Raw genomic sequence first — 23,910 nt, 5'->3', positions numbered from 1 at the left:
GATGTCTTATACTTTGCTCTGCCATCCGTAGATTTGTTTTCCAAAGAGGTGTTCTCAGCAAAGTGGAATTACCTTTGAATTGGCCTCTCTCTTATTTAGTCATTGCAGAGAGATAAGCGAAGCGCAGTTCCTCTTCATGCGGGAGGTTAATGTGTGTCTCTGCTCACTTGTCAGATGTAATTGAAGGGAACAGCTTATGAAAATGAGGTGGCAGGGATGAGGTCTTTAATTAGATCAAGATCATGGACAGAAATGAATTAGAATCACCACTCTCATTACCCACAGTAGAAAAAACTGGAGCAGCTCGTCAGTTTGAAGGAAAACTTTAATATCTTACAGAAAGGGTAAGTGTATAAATGATACTTGAAGGGACTGGGGCTTTATTTTGATGTTCTTCACTTTACCAAAACAGAATCTATTAGGAAAGCAATCCTGAAACTAATATTGGAGCCTTCATTGCCTGAGAGGAGGCTTTATTTTCTTTATTAAGTCACAGGTTTCATTTATGAATAATGTTATGCATGTTAAAAGCTTAATTGAGCCTAGATAGATGATAAATGAAATACATTGAGCTTAAGCGCCATCTGGTGGTGAGTCTACAGTTTGAGAGAAATTGAAAAGCCTAACAGCTTCTAGGACACAGGATGCGAAATAGTGAGTAATCTAGCCTATCATTTTAAAATATATGTAAACCTACATTATTTTATATGCTGATATCGTAAATATAAGAAGAAGAATAGGGGCCATGTCAATAAAAAGCACAATGGCAAAACAACATGTATAGATTAGCAAAAATGTGTAATCTTTTTATTTATTTTATCAATATTCATCTCATTTCAATAACTTAAACCTGCATTGACCTTGAAATACTTCATTCACTGTGATACATTTGACGTCATAGGGAGAAAAAGTAATGCTATTCCATCAATTTCGCCCAGAGTTTAGTCTTACGTACCCTGAATTCGTTCTTCTGATTGGCTGATCCCGTAGAGGCGGAGGACTACAGTCTGCCTGTCAGCCAAAGAAGAGGGCACAAAGTAAATCGGTCACCATTGAGACGGAAGGAGACAAGCTGTACCATTAAGGAGGGGGGGGTCTGTCAGCTTGTCCCACACGTGCTTCTACTGCTGTTAAAACGTGGAGTCTGATGCTTCGTAAACAGAAGCTGGAATTATTTAATTCAAGACAAGTTACGGATACTATTTACCTCTGACAGGAACGGTTCTCTCCACACTTAGACGTTTGGTAGGTGTTTTTTTTACATCCATTGTATTGGCGCGGTCTGTGCTTAAACAACGAAGTCGTTCTTTTGTCAAACGTGATGAAGCAGCAAGCTAACTTAACAGTTTTCGACAAAAAAAGTATTTTTCAACGGCCTTAAGTAAATCTTCAGTTTACAAACCCTACAGTGGCAAATAAATTCTTTTGAGAATTTAAAGGTGGCGTTGCTAAATTTGAGCTAGTTAACCGCTTAGTTTCACAAGTAATCAAACGTCAAAGAATGTTTGGTTAAAAAGGATATACCCGGAAGTTGACGATGTGTTGCCGGCTATTTCCCGCCTTTCGATTCATATCGTGTAACTGAATACAATGTTCAACCTGGTTATCAGATTAGGCTCGATTTTAACACTTAATTCGGGTTACAATAATTTAGATTTGATTGTAATTAAATCTTGTGCACTGTCACTGTTTGTTTTGATGTCGTAGTGACTGGAAAGCCCATGTGTACACATATTAACGACTGGGTCACGTTATTGCTCCACCTGTGTCAATAAAGCCTTCACCCTGTGAATTTGTTTTTAATTCGCTTCATGCTGATGCTCTACCGTTTATTTGACAATGTTTGTACTGTCATATTAACGACAGTTTAGGAACTAAATAGTTAAAGTTTCACCAAAAAATACTATCTATAGCAGTGGCTTTCACCCTCACCTCCATGATGACAAATCACAACCCTGTGTAATAAATAAAAGATAAAACAACCATTAAAATTTTTGTAAAGGTTCTTTAGAGATGGCATCAGCAGCAGAGAACCCCCCCTTGAGGGCAAGTGGGGATTTCTTCATGAAGAAATGCTACCCTAAAAGCCATGTTTTGAGCTTTTAAATGTGACTTAACTAAAGACAAAAAATGAAGGAAAGGCAACTGGCTCTCAAATGAGAGCTAGCTACCGTGGCTCACGTAATAGAGCAGTTTTGTATCACAGCCTCACCTGTGAACAGCATATCATCACTAGGTTGCTTATCCCACAGTTTTTTTCAGTTGATAGTATATCACTGTTTCAATTAAAAACATGTTTGTGACAAAAAACTTTTTTTTTTTGTGAAAGGAGCTCAGCTAGCCTCTTAGCTCAGTACAAGACTCTCTTTTCCCTTCATCTGACTAGATGGCGATAGACACTAGGAGGCCTGCAGGACTGAGTATTTGTAATATTGATCACCTCCACGCCTGGTAAATCTGTGAAACTGTGGTAAAAATCACTTTTTGAAAATGTAGAGATCGTTTTCAATGTATGTAGAAATTTTCTGACAAGTGCAGCATAGAGAGCTATTAAGAGCTGTTAAGTACTAACTTTCCTCCGTTCCCATTCATTCCTAATGGCTGCCCCCATTTCATGACCCTCAACGGATTGCAAACAACCTACTGAAAAATAATGCAATTTGGAGCCAACTACAAAAAGTCACTGTACATCTTCTTGATAACTTCAAAACTCACCTTATTCCCTTGAAAAAAATCCATATTTCATTTAGGCCTACTTGGTGTCATATTTATAACATGCTTTGCCTAACTGCCAACATAAAAGTAGACATTCTTCTTAAATGGTGGGTGGCAACCAGCATTAGACACCCTACTGCTTTCCTTTCACTCCCTTAATATAACCATACAACATAGATGTTTTCCCCCAACTTTCTTTTATTCCCAAGAACACGTGTGATCCACTTTTGGATCCTGACCCACCCGTTTAGAATCATAGATCTAGAGAGAAAACAAGGGAAAAATGTTTGAATTATATTTTGGCATAGTTGATAAACCTGTAACTTACTCTGATATACATTTCTTACTTGTAATAAATGATTCTGTTTAAAAAAAAAAGTATTTACATCACTGCACATAATGTCTGTATTAAATCAGATTTAATCTTAAATGTGGATTAACAGGTTGAGCTGGATAGACACCTCAAAGGTGTGGTTCAAAGCTTTTTGCGTCTTGTATAACAAAAAATCTCATTGTCTGATTTGTTTTGTGTAGCCTTCACATGCCACTATGAAGTACATCCTGGTCACTGGGGGTGTCATATCTGGCATTGGTAAGGGCATCATTGCCAGCAGCGTGGGAACAATACTCAAGTCCTGCGGCCTTCATGTGACAGCCATCAAAATCGACCCATATATCAATATTGATGCTGGCACCTTCTCACCTTATGAACATGGTGAGTCATTAACTTTGTTTTATAAAGTTGTTTGTATTATCTTTGATGCATCTTCTGCTGTTTGTATTTGATTGTGTGTACTTGGATGTTTATAATTTTAATTAGCAAGGCATAAAATACCTGCCTCTTTGGGATTCATTTGCCTTATACTAAAGGGATTCAATTTCTGTTGTGCAGGGGAAGTTTTTGTTCTCGATGATGGCGGGGAGGTGGATTTAGACTTGGGGAACTATGAACGTTTCCTGGATATCCGTCTCATCAGAGACAACAACCTCACCACTGGAAAGATCTACCAGTCGGTCATCAACAAAGAGAGGAGGGGAGACTACCTGGGCAAGACTGTGCAAGGTGAGTGTGAGCACCTAAACATGAAGCCTTCTGCTAAATTTATCAGTTTAAATGCTACACCAGCTCATTTAAGGCTGGCTCAGACTACACGAATTCGGCCAGATTTAAGCCCGACTACGACGTTGCAGCTCGTTGTCAAAACTCGGGCCCAATTTTGAGAGTTGGGAACGACAAACCGTCTTGTAGTGTGACATAGATAACGACACGTCCAAGACCCCTTAAGATTCCTCACGACCATGATTTAACAAGACTAGCATGTCAGAATTTTTCGTACATCATCGTCTAGTTTGACACCCTGACCTGACATTAACGACGTGAATCCTGACGTCTAACAACAGGAGTACGTTTGCTCATTATCTTTGCATCATCATTTACTAGATTTACCACTTATATCCCCTTTTATTCCCTAAAACTAATGTGTACATTTTATTTTATTTTATGTTATCGCATGCATACCTTAAGTTCTATCTGAAGGAGAGCCAGTCCATATTGTCCTCCATTTGATAGATCCATACTTACAATCCAATCCATAATTGTTTCTTATTTTCCCTCTTTTTGAGCTAAAAGACCGCTACAATCACATAAAGCGCTTCTGTTGTAGAGTGATTGACACACTTTGGCCCGCCCCTCGACAACCTGTGAACTTGCACTCAGTCGCTGAGACAGTGGTGACGTCAGCATATGCTGAGTGGTCCCGACCACTCTTGTAGTGTGTCCAGGCTGTCAGCCAAGACGGGACAAGATTTTGGTCACATAGTCTGACATGATGCCATCCTGAACGACCGAAAGAATCGTGTAGTCTGAACTGGCCTTTAGTGAAATTTTGGTGTTTATGATGCTTCCTAGTAACAAATATGTTTGATAAGAGCTTAATTTGTCTCATTTCTCATTGTCATTGTAAATAATTTTGCAGTGGTACCCCACATCACCGACGCCATTCAGGAATGGGTGATGAAGCAGGCCAGGATCTCAGTTGATGATGATGGTGTGGAGCCACAAGTTTGTGTTATAGAGGTAAGTTGACTTTGATTGCTTGTTTCTGCTTTGAATTTTACAAAGGTGTAATGTATTTCAAACAATTTTAGTTACAACGTGGAAGAAAACATTCAGTGAAATCAAGCATGAAATAGATGACAACAATTTTTACCATTCAGCTGGTAGCAGAAGAAGTTGCAGAACTTGGACATATGGAATTCTCAGTGAAGCAGGAAACAAGTACTATTATGAAAAATGGAAATATCAAGACATAAAAATGGCTCTTTGGGGATTGACTAAACTTTTTCTCTCCTTTAAGTGTTGCTGTATTTTGCCCTGCTTTTCATATTGTTTTAATATGTGTAAGAAAAGTCATTTACAGTCATGAATATTTGCAGATTAAATCGGGAACATCCCCCCAGGTCAAACAAATCTTCTTTTTAAGAAAACATCCATAATCAGGGAGACTAACAAAATCTAGTAAAACTAATCCTTTAGTTTATCTTCTTCTGCTTTTACTTTCATCTTTTTTTGTTACTTCTTTCTGTAAAATGTAACTTTACATCATCTTTTGTTTGATTCAAACATTTTTAAAGCGTCTTGTGTAAAGCACTTAATGCTAAAAGCAGCTATATGTATAAACTCTGCTTTCCTGCTTGGCCTCCAGCAGTTCTCTATCTTGGCAAACTTCAAAACCTGATCTGACTGTACTACAGCTCAGAATAGCATGACATTCAGTTCTTTTGAAGGCTGTCTAAGTGTTGTGTAAGAGTCAGCTGAGAACTAACGTGTGTTTACACGTACAGTTTCGTGATAGAAGCTGATGTTTTGTGTCAACAGCTGGGAGGAACAGTGGGGGACATCGAGAGTATGCCCTTCATCGAGGCCTTCAGACAGTTCCAGTTCAAGGTGAAGAAGGAGAATTTCTGCAACATTCACGTCAGCCTGGTGCCACAGGTATGCACACTGGTCAACCCATTTATTTTACATATAAAAAAATATCTGCATGATCACTAAACTGGAATTGTTTTAATTAAAAAATGACCAAATTAAGATTTCTTCAGTTTTTTTTTTTACTGAAGTTAAAAGGCTATCAAACTATAATCTCTGCAGGTTTATATTAGGAAATTACAGGGTAATTCGCAATATAATTTGATGCGTGATTCATTGCTCGTGATACCAGTGATATCATGATATTGTGGTTTTGTGACAGTTGATTTATTACTAGGCATTAATATCATAATAGATCCCAATATCAGATAAACTAATGATTTTAAAGTCCGAAAAAGTGAAGTGCAGGATTAATGTATTTTTTAGCTGCTGTTTGATTTCAGTTTCACCTTTCATCCTGCTTCATCCATCACCTGATATTCAACATTATCCCCTTTTTTTTTTTAGCATATCTGTTCAAGTTATTCACATTTGTGTCTTAAGTGTCGCTGAAAGGAGTCATATACTGTAGTTGTGACACGGTGTGTCAGTTGACAGAAAAATCTGTTTAAAGCAGAGCTGGACTATATGAGTAAAATAATTATATCTCAACATTTTTTAGCTTGTCACAATACCAGCACTACTAGTTTTGATATACTTTTGCCCAAGTACATCTGATATCAGGCCAAAATCTCATGGCACACCATATTCATATCTATGTAAAAGAGCCACTCTAACATGTTACAGTTTCCTTAGTTCTTGTATAGTTGTAGTAATTATCAAAGTTTGTACAGTTTCCCAAGCCACACCCAAACTTGGCATACCAGTGTCTTTCCACACATGTGGGAACCGCTGCCATAGAAGGTAGAAAGATTGGTCCTTCCTCTGCTCAGCTGTGCTCTTGTAGTTGTATTTCTTTGTGCCCCGGTAAGCTTACATCATGTTTCTATTTACTTACAGCTCACTCAGTATTTGGCGATTTTCCTCAGAATACTTGATTAAGTTCTTTTTCAATAAATCCTCTTCATTTTGTTTTGCTACTCTGAGTTGAACTGTTGGCCTCATTGCTCAACACTGCCACCGCAACTGGCAGTGATATTGCAGTGTTTGATCTGTATCCTTAAGCTTTGAGAAAACGGATGAAAAAACAATGAAGTGAACGCAGATTATGGATAGAAAGGTCAGTATGCGTTTCAAATGTAGAGCAAAAATTAACTTTTATCGTAAACAGTCTTGTTACTAAGTGTTAGGCCAGTCTTGTCGATATAAACAATAGTTTCTGATCCCAATACCTGGTTTAGAAATATATTCATACATCTTAAGATTCAATATACATCCCTGCTCTAGAAATATCATCCTACTCTAGTGTAGTCTGTACTTTTTGAAATATATTGATGGTGTATGGTACGAGCGTTTCAATATATGTATTACATAAGACAGGATAACCAGGAAATGCTCCATCAGTTCTTTGTCCCACCCCTTATTTTAAATGACTGCACTTTTATGCTTCTGTTTGAGGTGTGTCTTGTTATTGTATCCTCAGCCCAGGGCCACGGGAGAGCAGAAGACCAAACCAACCCAGAACAGCGTCAGAGAGCTCAGAGGACTGGGCTTGTCCCCAGACTTGGTGAATAAGATTACCTTTCTGTCTTAAAACTGTTGTTCTTTCCCCTGAAATAAAATAAGGAAAGAGTTCTTCTTTGCCTCTACCATGTAGATTCTATAACCATTTTTTTTACGTGGGGAAAATTCTATTACTCTGTCTGATGGTTTATTATTAAATTAATATATATTTGCTTTTCTTGGTCAGATTATGTGTCGCTGTTCAACACCTCTTGAAACTGCTGTCAAAGAGAAGATCTCCATGTTTTGTCACGTGGAACCCACACAGGTGAAGCATGTCTGATTGTTGTAATTTTCTTTACAATGCATGATCCGTGGAGCATGCTGCCAACATTAACTATACAAGTGTGTGTTGTTAACCCTTTCACCTGCAGTTTTTTCTATTGTGCTTGGTTAACACATGAGGTTTACGAGTACATTCTCTTGAAAATATATTTTAGTGTTGGGTGGGGGATGGCTACATTGCACATAAGAGGTTAATGTTAATACAGAAATGCAAACAATGCTCAACCCTTTAGCTAGTTCAATGAATGGAATGATACCTATTTGTCCATTAAATTTAATGTTTAATCATGTTTCATCGTTGTTTTCAGGTGATCTGTGTCCATGATGTGTCCTCAGTCTACAGAGTGCCTCTGCTGCTAGAGGAGCAGGGCCTTGTTAGTTATTTCTGTCAGCGGCTGAACCTGCCTGTTGAGATGAGACCCAGGAAAATGCTCACAAAGTGGAAAGAGATGGCTGATAGGTGAGGCTGTTTGTCTCTGCTGATAACTTGGTTGTTTACTTCACAAGAAGGGTTGAAACTTGCAACTACTAGGGGCAGGCAACTCTGCAACTTTCTAAAAAGTTGACCAGTTCACACAGCTGCAACAAGCAGTGACGATGCATCGTTTCCATAGCTTATATTTTTTATATGTAAGCTCACATTGCATCCCACGTCCTGCTGATGGAGGAGACTGGAGTATTTACGGGCTGAAGCTTCAAAAACTAAACAAAAAAGAAAAAAGACAGCTCTATTCAATTCAAATTTGCAGCATGAACATGAAAACCAGCCTTCTGTGACAAAAAAAACAAGTTCCTTGAACAACAATTGTAAACCATGTTATAATCTAGTGATGTGCCATGCCACTGACTTTGCATTATCTTTCCTCTCAGATCTGACCGTCTACTGGAGACGGTTTCTATAGCCCTGGTGGGGAAATACACAAAGTTGTCTGACTCTTACACTTCAGTTATCAAGGCTCTTGAACACTCAGCCCTCGCTATAAATCACAAGCTAAAGGTCAAGGTATGGAAGCATCTCACAATCTTATGATTTTATATTACATTTTAAATTAATGTCCAGATTAACCATCACTCAGTACGTTTACATGCAAAGTAAAGGTGAGCTACAGTTATGGCTCAGTTACACAATTTAACTGGACTGCCCTTGTCCCAGTAAATGTGCAAAGCAGGAGAAGTGATTTGATGGGAACATGTCCTCCACTGTGGTAGATGGTGATATTCTCCCTTTTAACTCTTTACTGTGGATCTCCTTCATAGCTGAAAGGTTGGCCAGCAGCAAAGTGGTTTTATGTTGAACAGTGAAAAAACACAGACAAACTTTTGTTCATTGTGTCCACTATCTCTGCTTTACTTTTATCACAAATGCAATGCACACTATCCCTCTAGCTTACAGTGCTATTTAAAGGCAGTCGACTACTGCTGTACTATGCATTTATGCTCATAGACTTCTGTGTATAAGTAAGACAGAGAAACGTTGTAGCATGCACAGAATACCTACCTATTGAAGTGTGTACATGCAAAGATAAATCAATTTCAAACCACAACATCTAGGTGTGTTATTCTGACTTCAATTTAGAAGGATTTCAGCCCGACAAGCGTGTTAACATGTATTTTAAAAGTCCACTTTTAGTCAGACTAACACAATAGTTCAACTTTTCCTAGCTGCATGTAAATGTATTAACCGCTCCGTTGTTTGTGCATTATTTGTTGTTAGGATCACTTTTAAATGGCATAAAGACTGACATTTGCACCATGTTTATATTGTATTTATCCTGTTGGCTGTGATATTGACAGATTTCCCTCCAAATGTTGCTGTTTGTTGATTTTGCAGTACATTGACTCTGCAGACCTGGAGAACACAACTCTGCAGGATGAGCCAGTGAAATATCATGAGGCCTGGCAGAAACTCTGTAGCGCTCAGTGAGTAGACAAACCTGGGACATCACAGGTGCCAGGCAGCTTGGGTGATGTTGGAAAAATTACAACAAAGTTTAGTTTTACACTCCGGTGACACGGTGTTATTGTGTGCTACACTTGGGGGCAGCAGAGTGCTGTCACACTCAGGAGTTTATGCTGCTTAATAAAATTGTCAGACATCTGTGTTTTGTAGAAATTCATAATGTTTCCACGATTTGCTCTAAAGAATTAATTGAAAAAAATATCATTATACAGTTTGAGAGTCCTGTAGCTATTTCCAATTCTAATCAGATTATGAGCAATTATTTCTTATCACACAGTATCAGAAAGTTTCTGCAAAGGATAAAGCATAGCAGAGATAACTGTCCTAAAGAAATGATGTGTGACTGGAGGGGCTGCAATTAAAAGCCTTTATATTACGAAAGTTAAAAGCAAGTACATGTTTTATCGCCATCACTACCTCCAATTAAAGACACATTATCGGCTCCCAAAAAGTCAACCTCTCATGCTGTCCTTAGCTCTTTATTAATTACACCATTATCATCGATATGTCTGTGTAAATGGGCTTTTTTGATGTGGCATATTTGTCTTGAGTATAATCTCTGATTCCTTCCTTTCTCTCCACAGTGGTGTGTTGGTACCAGGAGGTTTTGGTGTGAGAGGGACAGAAGGAAAGATTCTGGCTATAAGCTGGGCAAGAACCCATAAGAAGCCATTCTTAGGTAATGGAGATTTGAAATACTTCACATCACACTTTTTCCTACTTTTCATCATTGTAAAATTTTATGTGTAAACAAACCTGATGAAGTTTAAAGTTTATCAAGGGGCACTGCAATGACATTGATCATTCATACATAGGAGATGAAAAAATGGATGCACCAGATAAAGCGAGTCACTAATTTCCATCTGTAGTCCCTCATAAAACTGACACAAGGCATACATAGAACATCGACACAGCAAGGACAGCACATCTGACGAGACAAAGTCCATAAACAACATTGTTAAGCATGATAGAAAATGATAAATAAATCCCACTGAATACAAAAGAGAGGAAGACTAGATATAAAGCATGGTGGATTCTCATATATGCCATCAAGATAACTAAATGATTTGTGGTAGATACTTTGCATGTGATGTCGCCTCTTTCCAGTTCCAGTCTGGATGGCAAAGGAGCACCCCTTTCACACTGGCCTAAAAACCCTTTTAAACACTCTAACAATCTGCTCCTGTCGGCAGTGGGAAAGGCTCTAATCGGCATTCAGACCCATGTTGACTGACCCTGTAATGGACACAGGTTTTATCGGCCCGCCTCCGATCCACTCCAGTGGGAACGTCACTGCCGGGTAAATGCGGGATGACTTTGGCGTAACGTGCCTACGTCATAATATCACACCCGTAATATGGGGCAACAAAAGGACGCTGGCAGCTGACGAAAGACTGTAACTTCTGTGACTCATTGCCATCTCAGCAACGAATTCCATCCGCCTTCGTATCATCAGCACTCGAATGTCATTCAGTCTGCGCTGAGTTTGTATATTTTGAAAGAGGGACAAAAGTACAAAGTACAGCAAACAGTTGACCACTGTGCCCATGGCTTCCATGCTCCTTTCCATTGTTTACCTAGCTTTGTTTCGGCACGCTGATGATGATGTCATTAACGTGATGACATCAGCTTAATGCACCAGAGGAAAAAGAAAAAACATACGGAGATTGGGGGAGACTGGTTTGGCCATGGTTGGCTGGTTTACTCCCCTTTATTCTTCCAAGTGAAAAGTTTGTGTCTGAATCATATGGAAATCGCAGTCAGTGTACACTAGACCTAAGTGGATGCCAGTTCTATTTTTTTATTTATTTTTTATTTAACCTTTCTTCAACCAGATTTAAAAAAAAAAAAACCCATTGAGACCGAAATCTCTTTCACAAGGGCGACCTGGCCAAGAGGTCAGCAGCACACGTCATAATAAATAATACATATTCAAGAGACAGATAATACACAATAAGTTAACACGACAATAATAAGAATTGGAGCTACATCACATTTTAAAGTGCAAGAATAGTGGTCACAGTAACAATTCAGAAACACAAGTACTGTTCCATGGACTTGCATTGTCTATCATTTAAGATAGAGCGATAGTTTTCAAGTGAGATGAAGTCGGAAAGTTTCAATTCAGTCTGGAGAGTATTCCATGCCGAGGGGGCAGCAAATCTGAACGCTCTTTTCCCCTGTTCAATCCTGACACGGGGGAGCAAGCAGGTGGAGAATATCACAGGAACACAAAGCGTAGTGGCTTTTAGATCTTTGCAGAAGAGTACATAAATAAGTGGGAACCAAGCCAAGAAGCGCCTTGTAGATCAGAGTCAGCCAGTGAGTGTATCTGCGAACACTCAGCGAGGGCCAGCCAGATTTGGCATAGAGTTCACAATGGTGCATGTAATAAATATTCAAACCCTATGGTAATCTTGGTAGTGAACATTTGAACAAGAAAAGCCAAGAAAACTTGAAGTGTCTGTATTAGTTACTTGCAAATCAACGTTAAACAGAACATAACATCTCATTCAGAGACACTGGATGGGCAAACTCTTGCAAATTAGTGTTATGATGCAAATTGTAACCCTCTTTACTGATGACCTCCAATGAAATGATTCTTGAAAATTGAGCGAGTACTCAGGAATGCCTCTGTGTATGTTTTCAATCAAACACATGAGGACAGCTACATAGGTATCAAAGCTTTTGTATGCTTTAGGATCACTGCCTATGATTGCAGAAATGCCTCTCAGTCTGGTTTTGTAAGCACCGTTGAAGTGAGTCAGCTTATTTCATAGAATCATTGATGTTTGAGTTATGTTACTTTTACCCTGATGGCCCCCAAAATACACCTAGAACGTACTTACAACTAGTAGTTACCCTAACGCCAACTCTAGACTTCCCTCAGTAGAGGTCATGTATCTGCAAAAGATCAATACTTGGATTACTGCAGTGAAAGTAAGAGAATTAATCGCGTTAGTCTAGAAGTAATTTGCAGCTTTCACTTCATGTTGTTTTACAGCCCTGAATCACAGTGGATGTATTTTATATAAATACATGTATGCATGAGTATTCCTCCTCTGTGCTTTGACACACTTAAATCCTCACAGGTGCCGCTAACAGTAATTGGACGTTGTATAGCAATATCAAAGCACATAACCTGTGTGGCAGCATAACATCAAGCTTATGTGCAACAACCCTGAAAGGTTTATAAAGGTCATAAGGAATTCAGCACAATACAGAGAAACCTTGAAGGAAAATGGGCCATATAGGCTTTGGATGAAAAAGGAAAAAAAACAGAATAGAAAAAATCAAGTGTAAAGCTAAAGCTGCATGCAATGAAAAACAAAGTAGCAATGTCAAAGCCCAGACCTAAACCAGTGTTTGAAAATGTTGCCTGCCTCAGGAATTGATGGTCAGTAACTCCCTACTTTTGCAAAGCGTGAGCAATCATGCATTGAAAAATGAGATACTGGAACAGCGACTGTAGGCTTTTTTTTTTTAAGGTAATTCCATCCATTAAATCCTGAAGTGCATGAGTGCTTTTGCAACCAGTTGTTATGTGTTCTATATGTACATAATCTACATCCATTTGAGAAGATTTGTCATCACTTTCCCACTGTAGAATGTTTTTTTACTCACTCAGAAAATGGCTAAACTGCATCTACTTACCCAGAAAAACTGATGAGACAGTCTTAAGAGAGGTGAAGCCTTTTTATGGGGCCTTTTATAATCACATGCAAACACAAAAGCATTCGTCATGTAGATGTTTTGCTCAGCAGGGATCTTGTTCCATCTTTCTATATTTATGAATCCTTACAATAGCACTCATTATGCAAAAATCCTGCTGCTCTTGTTTTGTGCAGGGGTGTGTTTGGGCATGCAGTTGGCAGTGTGCGAGTTCGCCCGCAATGTTCTTGGATGGGAAGGTGAGCTGGGGACGCTGTTATGACACATTTGGTTCTTATGGTTTCTAATTTAATGGTGAAAGAACCTTAGTCCTGATTTGAGCTTTGATCAGTTCAGCTTATCTTCCCCAGATGCCAACTCCACAGAATTTAATCCAGACTCCAAACACCCAGTGGTAGGTTATCTGTTTCTGCCATGCTCATCTCACATTATATCAGCAGAGACTTAAAACAGAATGGTTTGAACATCCTGTGTGATCCTGACAGGTGATTGACATGCCTGAGCACAACCCAGGGCAGATGGGTGGGACTATGAGGCTGGGGAAGAGGCGCACCATTTTCAAATCTGACACCAGTGTACTGAGTATGTATTCATCCTTAAATTCATGGTTCACTTGTTGCCTTTCTGTTTACTGCATTTTTATTGACTCTGGATGTTTTATTGTTGTAGGAAAACTGTACGGAGATGTGGAATATGTTGAGGAGCGGCACAGACATAGATTTGAGGTACAAAACAAGATATTGAAAAGATATTTCTCCAGGAATGCAGAACAGATTTCTCCCTGTCCTCTCAATTTTTTCTTATTGTGTGTGCCTTTCATCTTTCAGCCCACATCTTCTCTTGAAATATTATAAAATATCCTCAGTACATCTTTCTAAATCCCTTTTCTAATTCATTGAACCTTTGCTCATTACAGGTGAACCCCGAGCTGAAGCACCACTTTGAGAAAAAGGGTCTTCATTTTGTTGGACAGGATGTGGAAGGAGAGAGAATGGAGGTCATTGAATTGGAGGGTGAGTGGAGAGGATTCATTTTCTGTTGATAATGACTACATCATGCTGAATTTCTACTTCGACTACTGTTTCTGAGAGATTCTTGTCATCCGTTGGACCCTGTTTTTGTGATTATACATGTGAATGTAGCACTTTTCAGGGGTGTGAATTATCAGAATCTACCCAGAATTAAGGATTTTTTAGCAGGAAGAGCAACCTTTAAGTCAATGAATGTATTTACATGCACACAAATAAACCGAATATTATCTGATTTCTAGAGTTACCCAATTACCCACAGTCAGAGTAAAGAGCATATTCAGATGGTCTTTATCTAGTCGTGCAAAAACAGATCAACACACCAAGCTTTTTGCCTAATAATCTGATTATTCGATGCATGTAAATAATTTAAGTACATTACAAGAAGTGGAAGAAGAAACAGCCGCAAACATGGTGAGCAGGAGTGCTGGGAAGCAGCATCTTTAGAGGGAAATTGAAACTAATTTCATGCTCAGTTAAATGAGTAAGATGAAGGCTATGGATTAGCTGTTTTCAATCACATGATTCTTAATGTCTGGTGGGGGTCAGGAAGTGGGGGGCAGCCATTAGGAATAAATGGTAAAGAGGAAAGTTAGTATTTAACAGTTCTAAATCCACTGATTATCACACTTTACAAAAATGTAATTTTTACCACAGTTTAACAGATTTACCTGGTGTGGAGGTGATCAATATCACAATTTATTCAGTCCTGCTGACCCCTTGGCATCTGGTTTTGTTCAGCCAGATGAAGGGAGACAAGAGTCTAGGGGGAGGCTAGGGCAGTGGTTCTCAACTGGTCCCGCCTCAGGATCCACCAATATCTCTGATGACAAATTGCAACCCAAATTTCCAAACATTTTCAACAGTGTACGTTTCATGAATAAAAATATTGCATTTGTGATCTTGGATGAAACTGAATTTTTGACAGGAGCAAGAGAGGGCAAAACTGACATGTTTTTGCACCCCCCTTTCCTATGATAATGTGTAATTTTTTTTCTAGAGATCTTGAGAAATTACCTCATTAACATGGTAAAATCAGCTCATTTATTGCAAGAAAAGGAGATAAATGAGTTGAAATATTGATAAAACATTTAAATTTACCCACTTTCACTTACCACCATATTTTTCCAGACACACATTCAAGACCCACTGAAAACTGCTCACCCAGCCACTTTTTGGGTCCTGACCCACCAGTTGAGAACCACTGATCTAGGGGAGGTCTAACAGTGTTTATTTACGTTATAATTCACCTTTTTAAGGTACTTGCAAGTAACACAATACCCAAGTGTTTCTGTATCACAAATTTCAGGACAATCTCAGCTTTATGCATACTGAATTTTGAAACCTGATTTTTGAAAATTTTGGAATCTCTTGTGAAAACACACCTTCACTCATGTGAACGAATCTTTTTGGTACTTGAAATAGGTTTACCAAAGTCTTAGCTTTACAAAAGGAGGGTCTTAGGGATTCCAAAGTGTGAGTTGGTTGGCAAAAGTTGACAAAGGATTCAACCAATGACGCACAGTTAAAAGTGATGACATGTGCCCATTGCTCTCTTATTGGCCCTGTAACTCCATCTGTGAATCACATAGAATGGTACGTGAAAGATAAGATTCTCCCAATCACTGAAGCGTTAGAACAGCATTTCTACAATGTGAAATGCCATTAATAATAAAATAGTGGAAATGTTGCGAAAATGCGCCAACCTTAGATGGTTAAGTGGTTAGCTGATCCCCTTGAACATATAAAACAATCCTCTTTTTGTCACATATATGCTAATGGAAACGTTGACAAACTGTTAACTGAGTGATCGAGTGATGATGAGTTGTTCATGAACGAGCCTGTGCTATGAAATGGCTCTTTAATGTTAGCCGTGGTAGCTAGCCCCCATTTGAGTACCAGTTTCCTTTCCTCTACCCTTTGTTGTTATTTAATCCAAATTTAAAAAGGCAAACTGGTACCAAATGGGAGCCAAACAACCAGCTCTACTGAGGAGAGCCAAATGATCTGGATCTCTTAGAACAGATGGATTTCCCGTCACAACCAGTGAGGCTAGAGGTTGGTGAGACGAACTTCAGCTGAGGAAACAGGGATAGACAAAACTACACCAAACCAAGCTGGGTTGCTTTGTGGAAACAGACCATACATGAGTGTTTTATGGCACCGCTCCTCCAGGCTTAAGATGGGGACTTTTAAAATTCCTGCTGTTTCTCCGTGTTTCTTCTTTTTTCTTTGGCCTGAATATATCACTACTTTCGGGACACAAAAGTAGCTTTAGGATTAAGAATGTTTTTATTTCACACTTGGAATCCTTGGTTAAGTTGTAAACCACTCTAAACAGCCTTTTTGGTAGCATTTCTCTGTGTAGAAATCATTTCTTGCCCCCCAACAGGGTGTTCTCTGCTACTACGTGACTCATCTGCAAAGAACCTATATCCTTCAGCTCCTAGATGGGTTGAACTATATAAATTGTGAAATACTGATGAAAGTGTCAATGAAAATGGCTGAGGGGAGGTTTACAAGAAGTGTAGAATAGATTGCCTGCTGCTGGCAATCACTCTGACTAATTCCTTGAGCACAACTTCTGCTCTGAATGTACGTCCAGCAAGCACCACATTTTAGTAAGAGTGGATAAAAAACAGACCTGAGACAAATGCAGATGCTTGTGGATTAGAGGTTTGATTTGAAGAGTATCGTATCATTTTCTGGTCAAAGAGGGAATGAAGGAAAGCATGAGTTAAGCATGTTGAAATGTTAAAACTAGAAGTTTTATAAACAACTTGTTTTTTATTCTTATTTTCTTTGTGTTTTAAGCAAACAATGTTTGGCTGCATTACAACCCCCAACTGAGCTTTTAGTGCAGAGAGGAGAATTTTGGGGCATCTCCAAGCTAGAATACAAGATGATACTTCTCTTATTAGATTTTCCACATCTGTGCTTCCCACAGAATGATTGTATATTGTGGTGGGATGGGTGGAAGAGAGGGTCATCCCACCCCGTCTCATTACATTTGTTTATTTCTTTCTGCTAACAGTTTTTATCAGCAGTGCTTTCTATAGACACTAGAGATGCTGAAATGACATCACTCACCTTTATAAATGTTACCCTTGATATTCAGTAGTCATTGCAAGGGAAAAAATGATCACCAAATATAATTAGGTGGCTGTAAATATACTTGGGTGACCCATCAGAGTATCATTGTATGTGCAGGGTAACACAGCATGTTAATGTTTGATTTAAGCTATTTTTAATTGATTCATGTTTACAGTTAGTGATTATGTTTAGGAGGGGCAAATACTTCAAAATATGGTACACCATTCGCCACCAGCTAACAGAACACCAAAAGACATCATGTTAATAAAGTATGACCTGGTTTAGATTAGCACTTTGTGTCAGTCTGTCTTCATACAAGAAGCTGTAACAAGTTTTAATGTCTTCAAGGTCCACTGGCCCAAATTAAAACTGTCACTATTTAAACTGTAATAAGGACTTTCTCTCTCTCTCTCTCTCTCTCTCTCTCTCTCTCTCTCTCTCTCTCTTTCTCTCTCTCACTCTTGCTTTTGGTTCGATCATGCCCCTGATGTTGGCCTCTTTGTTGTTTCAGATCATTGCTACTTTGTTGGAGTGCAGTATCATCCAGAGTTCACCTCGAGGCCCATCAAACCCTCTCCTCCCTACTTTGGTCTCCTGCTGGCTGCTGCAGGAAAACTCCAGGGCTACTTGACCAAGGGCTGCCGCCTCTCTCCCCGGTAAGCTTTGACATTGTAAAGGGTTATCACAGTGTTATGATGTCTATTTTTTCATGTAAATTAGTGCATTATGCTTCAGAAGTCCACAGGTTTCATCTAGGTAAAATGCAGGGCTGGGCATACATCTGTTAATCTGTTAATTGTTAATTATCAGTGTTATGGTTTAAATTAAATTTTAACATGCACTATAATTTGAAAAAGGGATTATAGAAAGGTTGAACTTCTGTTATATTCAGTGTCTGTTAAATGAGGTTTACCCAGTCTGTTTATTTAGCAGGGAAAAAGACGGTTACAAATCCTGCTGCTGCATGGTAAAATGGATCATTCCCAACCTGAGCAAAGGCATGCCTCCTTCTGTACTTTAGAGAGCTTAATGAATAAAAGCTAATTTTTGTCCAAACCATATGGAGTAAGCATTTCCTAATATAAAAAAAAACGATGAAATGTAAAAACAAATGTAGATTTGAAGCAATTTCTGTGTTTTTATAGATTGGATGTTTGGATTAAATTGTCTAATGGATGACGATCATGGGGGCTCTTTACGATACAACAGAACAAATTTTGTTGAAATATTATGAAAAGGAGAGCACCACAGTGCTTCAGATTGAAGGTTTTATCCTCCTGAGACCTGTGCGTTTTGGAATAAGTAGGACTTGAAAGGTTCATACCCCAGTCTTGCCTTTGAACAGGAATTAGTTTTTTACCAAAAATGACCTCCTCATGGGGACTTCAGTTAGTAAGAAATTGTCTGTTTTCAAGAGAGGTGTGGTAGTCATTTTTCCTGTTATTTTGATACTGGACCATGAGGACTTGTTAAGGCCAAGCATGAAGAACATTTTCACTGAAACTTCTGATTATTTAGAAATTTCCCTGTCTAAATCCCTAAAATTTCAAAGAAATCACCTTAAATTTCTGGAAGAATTTTTAAACATATTTTCCAATTATCCCATAAAATGGTAAAGCTAATTTCAGCTAAAAATGTCTTCTCTATTCCCCAAAAAGTACATTCCCCAAAACTCTATGAAAATTATGGAAGATTCCTCAAAACAAATACCCTGAAATTTCTGTGGAAAATTCTCTTGTGGATCTGGCTGCAGACTTCCACAATGGGGCGACTGCAACTGTGGGGTGGGATGGGACATACATCACCCAAGCCGGAACCAGAATGAGGTACTAAATTTTGTGCATTTTCTACTTGCTGTCAGAGGTTACAGTAAGTGGCTATTTTTCACAACAGCTGAATTTTATCAATATAAATGAAAAATTTACTGACACGGATAAATTTAAATTAAACACCACAAACTAAGGTAAACCCGAAGAGGGTTAGGGTCAGGCACCCATACCCTCGTGGTTAGGATAAAGGAGAGGATAATAAAATTAGAAATAACACACTACAGACTAATGAAAAACCCAAAAAAGGTAAGTAAGTCACTTCCCGCCACATCATTGAGAATGCTCCATTATAGAGGTCTGTAGCAGATAAGCTCAAAACATCCCACCATAGAGGTCTGCAGCCAGATACAAAATTCTTGTAATATCAAAGTCCGCCTCCAAACCTCCTTACATGGAAAATGCATTTCATAAACTTCATGAAAATGCATTAAAAAAATCCAAATTCCCCCAAACATCAAAACAAATTTCCCAAATTCCCATGAAAATGCAAACAATTCACAAGTAATTCCAAAAACTTAAAATGAAACTCTCCAGAAGATACAAGCAGATCCCTTGAATTTCCATGAAAATACTTGAAAATTTCAATGAAAGTTATCCACAAAAAAAAACCCTAACATTTGTATGAAGATTCCTGAAAATTTCATAGCAAATTCTTCTAACAAATTAAGTGGACATTCCTGATAATTATCTCAAAAATTCTAAAAGCAGAAATTACTACTATGTTGTGGGAAAGCTAATATATACTGTCCTCATATGTACAGTGCTTAACAAATTTACTAGACCACCACCCAAAGTAAGGTTTATGCAACAGCTGCCCTAAATTAACAGCATTGGTAATTACCAACATCATTTTTATCTTTCTGCAATGGTTAATACACCAATATGTAGAAGCTCTTTAACCCAAATGATATTTTTAATGCTAAAATATCATTATTATTGTTATCCATGAATTTTCAAATTTACTGATTTACAAAAAAAACTGAAAAAATAGAAAAGCACATTATTATTTCTTGATTAATATGTCAAATTATAGTTATTTACTTGCATTCCTGAACAGAAAAATGAGTTTTAGTGGTTGAATGTTATGCTTGATTAATTTCTGACTTTTTAGAGAAGCCCAGTGAGCCGGCTCAAATTTGGGTATAAAAAGGTGAATTCAGTTTGAAATTCCTCATTCCTGTTCAAAATGGTAAAACGTGGAGAGCTGACTGAAAATGAAAGAGCCTGCATTAAAGCACTTCATGATGCTGGATGGTCTCTGAGACAGATATGACAGGTGGTCTAATAAATTTGTTAAGCACTGTACATACAAGGTCTCAGGAAGATATGGCTCTACAAATCATTGTGGTTTGTAGGTTGTCTTGCAGATGCACAGACAGATGCGTGGCTACTGTGCTAGTTGTTTTTTGAAATTGTTTGCATGGAAGGAATAAGAAGAAATACAATTAAAGCGATGCAAGGCTTGAGTAATACTTCCACACAGCAGTGGCATAAAATATAATCATAGGGAGAAAACATGCTGACAGCCAAGAGGCATATTGTACGACTTTCAACAAGTTTTAATTTTAACATTTGATTTCAAAGGAAATTAATGATCACAGTTAACATCGTTGTTAACAGATTAATGGTTAAGTTGATAAGTGTATAAATAATTGTGCCCACCTCTGCTTTAGTGTAAGTCACATGAGCATGACAATATGAAAAACACCCTCCATCTGTGCGTCTGCTCTCTTGTATCACTCCGCTCAGCTCTTCACACCATATGGCACGCCGACAGTAGCAAATGGTCTGTTCTTCTCAGCTAGTTGTGTTTGACTCTGAGGACAGACAAACTAAGCTGATCAATATACCCCAGCATGTCTCCAAAGATGTGAAAAGTACAAACTGTGCTGTGCTGCACAATTGCTGTTTTTTGCACCACCAAGACAGGAAGAGAGTTACCTACCAACACAAGTCAAGCAGAAGCTTGAAGTATGTAAATGTAAAGTGACTGAGATTGGAGTTAGCTGATGCTGATTGGTTGTTTGTTAATGTTGTGTACTGTAGTTTTAATTCCTGCTGTTGGTTATAAATTAAATTGTAAATTCAGGTCATATTTTAAGGGTATTTCTGCTGAATTTGTTTTAATCATACCTCTTTCTGGATTGGCATGAAATCAAATCCTAACACTTGGAATATGTTTTTTCCTATTAGATCTGTGAAATGGTTGTAATACTGTCTGCTTAAATCTACCATGTATTGGTGATATTGAGTGTCTTTATTACCAAAGTGTAAGAAGTATTTACTATGCATCATCAAATGTAGTCAAACTTAGCTGACTTGTCAACACCATTGGAAATTTACAAGCATCTTTTTATTCAGTGTCATAATCTTCCCTCATATATTATTATGCAATGTAATTCCATCAACCCCCCCTGTGGGTATTACAGCCACAGTTTACTGGGACACTTTGTCATCAATGCACCTTCAATCACAATAAAGCTCTCCCTGTCAGGCATTACTGCTGTAATAGACCTTTTATGAATTCATCTTTCATTGCAGGGACACTTACAGCGACCGCAGCGACAGCAGCTCTCCTGAAGCAGACTTCTCCGAGCTCAAGTTCCCCTCTTTGTCCTTAGACTAAAGTACATGTGGCCCTTGTTATGTCTGTCATTCATGTAGAAAAATGCAAGGCTCAGGAAAAACTGATCTGAAGTGACGCTGCAAACTCCACATTTTTATGAAAATGTTTTTACACTGATTGGTAAAAGATGATGTAGATATTTTATTACGACACGAGTTATATACAGGGATGTTTTGCTGTAAACCTTGTGGAGCTTTAATGCTAATGAATTAGCAAAGGTGGGCCATTGTGGGGAAGTGTAACAAAAGATTGTCAAGTACCTGTAAAGTAATAAGCTGTTTGAAAGATGAAAAGCTACAGTTACAAAGGGCTAAGGTTCGAGTCAGGGTCTGTTCAGATCCATCTAGTCCTTGTGTTGCCAAAGTGTTGTGTCAAACAGATTTATTACCTTTTTGAACATTGTTTATCTTAAAGTCTGAGGCCACCATTAGGTTTGCTGTTTTAGCAATGTTATTGTTAGTTATGATGCTATTCCTTCTTGAAAGCACCTGATTGAAAATGTTTTTATGTCAGTAATACAACAGACGTTTGCTTGAAAATACTTCAGTGAAGTCTCCTTGAACAGTTCAGCATGTTACAAGTGTGAAGAGATGTCAAACTAGAACAGGCTGATTTGCAGTGTCAATTTGAGGTCTTCAAGGGAAACGAGGTGACGACCCCCCCCCCCCCCCAAAAGAAAAAAAATACTGGCTTAGGTTCAGTGGGGCAGCACAGCATGTTTGACATTACCATGACAATGCAAACAAACTGATGGTAACACCACATATACCGTTGCAGAATCAGAATCATATCATGATGACAAAGCTTTGTTGGGATGCTATCCACTCCCTCTTGTGGAAGCCTTTTTGTTCTGAAAATTATGTATTTTTAATTTTGTGTTCATAATTCCTGTGTTTTCTTGTATATTAATAAAGATATTGAGTAATAAGTAAGGATGGCATCAAAAACCTAGCTATAACAACAAAGGTAGTAGTGGCCTTAGACTTTTTGCACACTACTGAAAGTAACAGCCATTTAAGACTGGGTGTGTGATGTCCGAGCCTTGGCATCATCACGGCTCAATTTTTCTTTTTAACTTGCATGTTAAGTCAAGTTAAAGCCACACATGTCCCCTGGCCAAAACAGCAAAAAAAAATATGTATCAAGAGCCATGTTTCCCTATTTTTAGCATATTTTTATGTCCACATCTGTGAGTGTTTGCCATGTGTTTCTTGATAACCCTGATGAATGCCACAAGCTGAAAAGTTCTGCTCTAATGGACTCTGCAAGCTGGAGGGACACACACCCAGTCTGATATAGGTGTTACACTTGTTCAGGATTACAACCCATTCAACACTACATTTGGGCTTTTTATTTCACTGTGGGCTTGATGTATTTCTGTTTGAAATTAAGTGTATTATTTAGATATCAGCCAATATCATGTTTCAATATTGCATGTAATAGTCAAACTTATACTTCTGATTTTATTGCTCACCAGTTCAGGCTGCATGACTTTTATGTTTAAAGAGCTTTTACCTGATGACATCACTGAACTGAACTCCAGTGACTTCCTGCCATGTCTGACCAAGAACCAATATGAAACATGCTGATTGATGCAGTCATCTGACAATCTTAACACATCAAAAGACGCTCGAGGCAACAGTGTTTTCTGAGGAAGAAAGCTTGGCAAATGAAAAGAACTGTCTTAAGTGAAACAAAAACCTGTATTAAATAGTCAAACATTAATAGCAGTCAACTGACAAATGAGCATCAAGCTTGAGTGTTACACTTTCACTTGTAGCCAGGTAAAAAAAAAAAAGTGTCATTAATTCTATACTTGACCTGGATAGCAAGGAATGCTACTGATCTGTTTGTGATCCAGATGTATGAAAAATGTCATACTTTGTTTTTATGAAGTCAGGATGCATTTGTTTGTTTCACTCTAAATAAATCTATTTTTACTACCCTTGAGAATCTGCCCTTTGTACTGGTCTAAATGACAATCATACCAAAGTATTAAAAAAGACACGCAGCCATGCTCTCGTGTCCTGAGCAGAAAGAAAAGCTCTTTAATCACTGATGATATGAAATTAGCATCTTTGGGCCAAGACATTACAAAATAAACCCTCTCT

General features: G+C 38.3%; 1 protein-coding gene across 1 annotated transcript; it reads left to right on the top strand.

Moving 5' to 3' along the window:
• Positions 1-1,074: 1,074 nt before the first annotated feature.
• LOC121513620 (CTP synthase 1-like) lies at positions 1,075-23,742 on the top strand. The gene is made up of 18 exons (XM_041793485.1): positions 1,075-1,245; positions 3,250-3,430; positions 3,608-3,778; positions 4,692-4,792; positions 5,594-5,710; positions 7,227-7,310; positions 7,494-7,574; positions 7,900-8,051; positions 8,462-8,594; positions 9,423-9,511; positions 10,136-10,230; positions 13,400-13,462; positions 13,574-13,617; positions 13,709-13,805; positions 13,893-13,948; positions 14,140-14,236; positions 17,856-18,000; positions 21,715-23,742. Exons 2-18 carry the CDS (start codon positions 3,265-3,267, stop codon positions 21,797-21,799), a joined length of 1,776 nt encoding a protein of 591 aa, XP_041649419.1. The 5' UTR covers positions 1,075-1,245; positions 3,250-3,264; the 3' UTR covers positions 21,800-23,742.
• Positions 23,743-23,910: the final 168 nt, after the last annotated feature.

Source organism: Cheilinus undulatus, linkage group 8, assembly GCF_018320785.1.
Source record: "Cheilinus undulatus linkage group 8, ASM1832078v1, whole genome shotgun sequence".
NCBI lineage: Eukaryota > Metazoa > Chordata > Actinopteri > Labriformes > Labridae > Cheilinus > Cheilinus undulatus.
The sequence above is the reverse complement of the archived record's forward strand: the minus strand, read 5'-3'. Positions and strand labels throughout refer to the sequence as shown.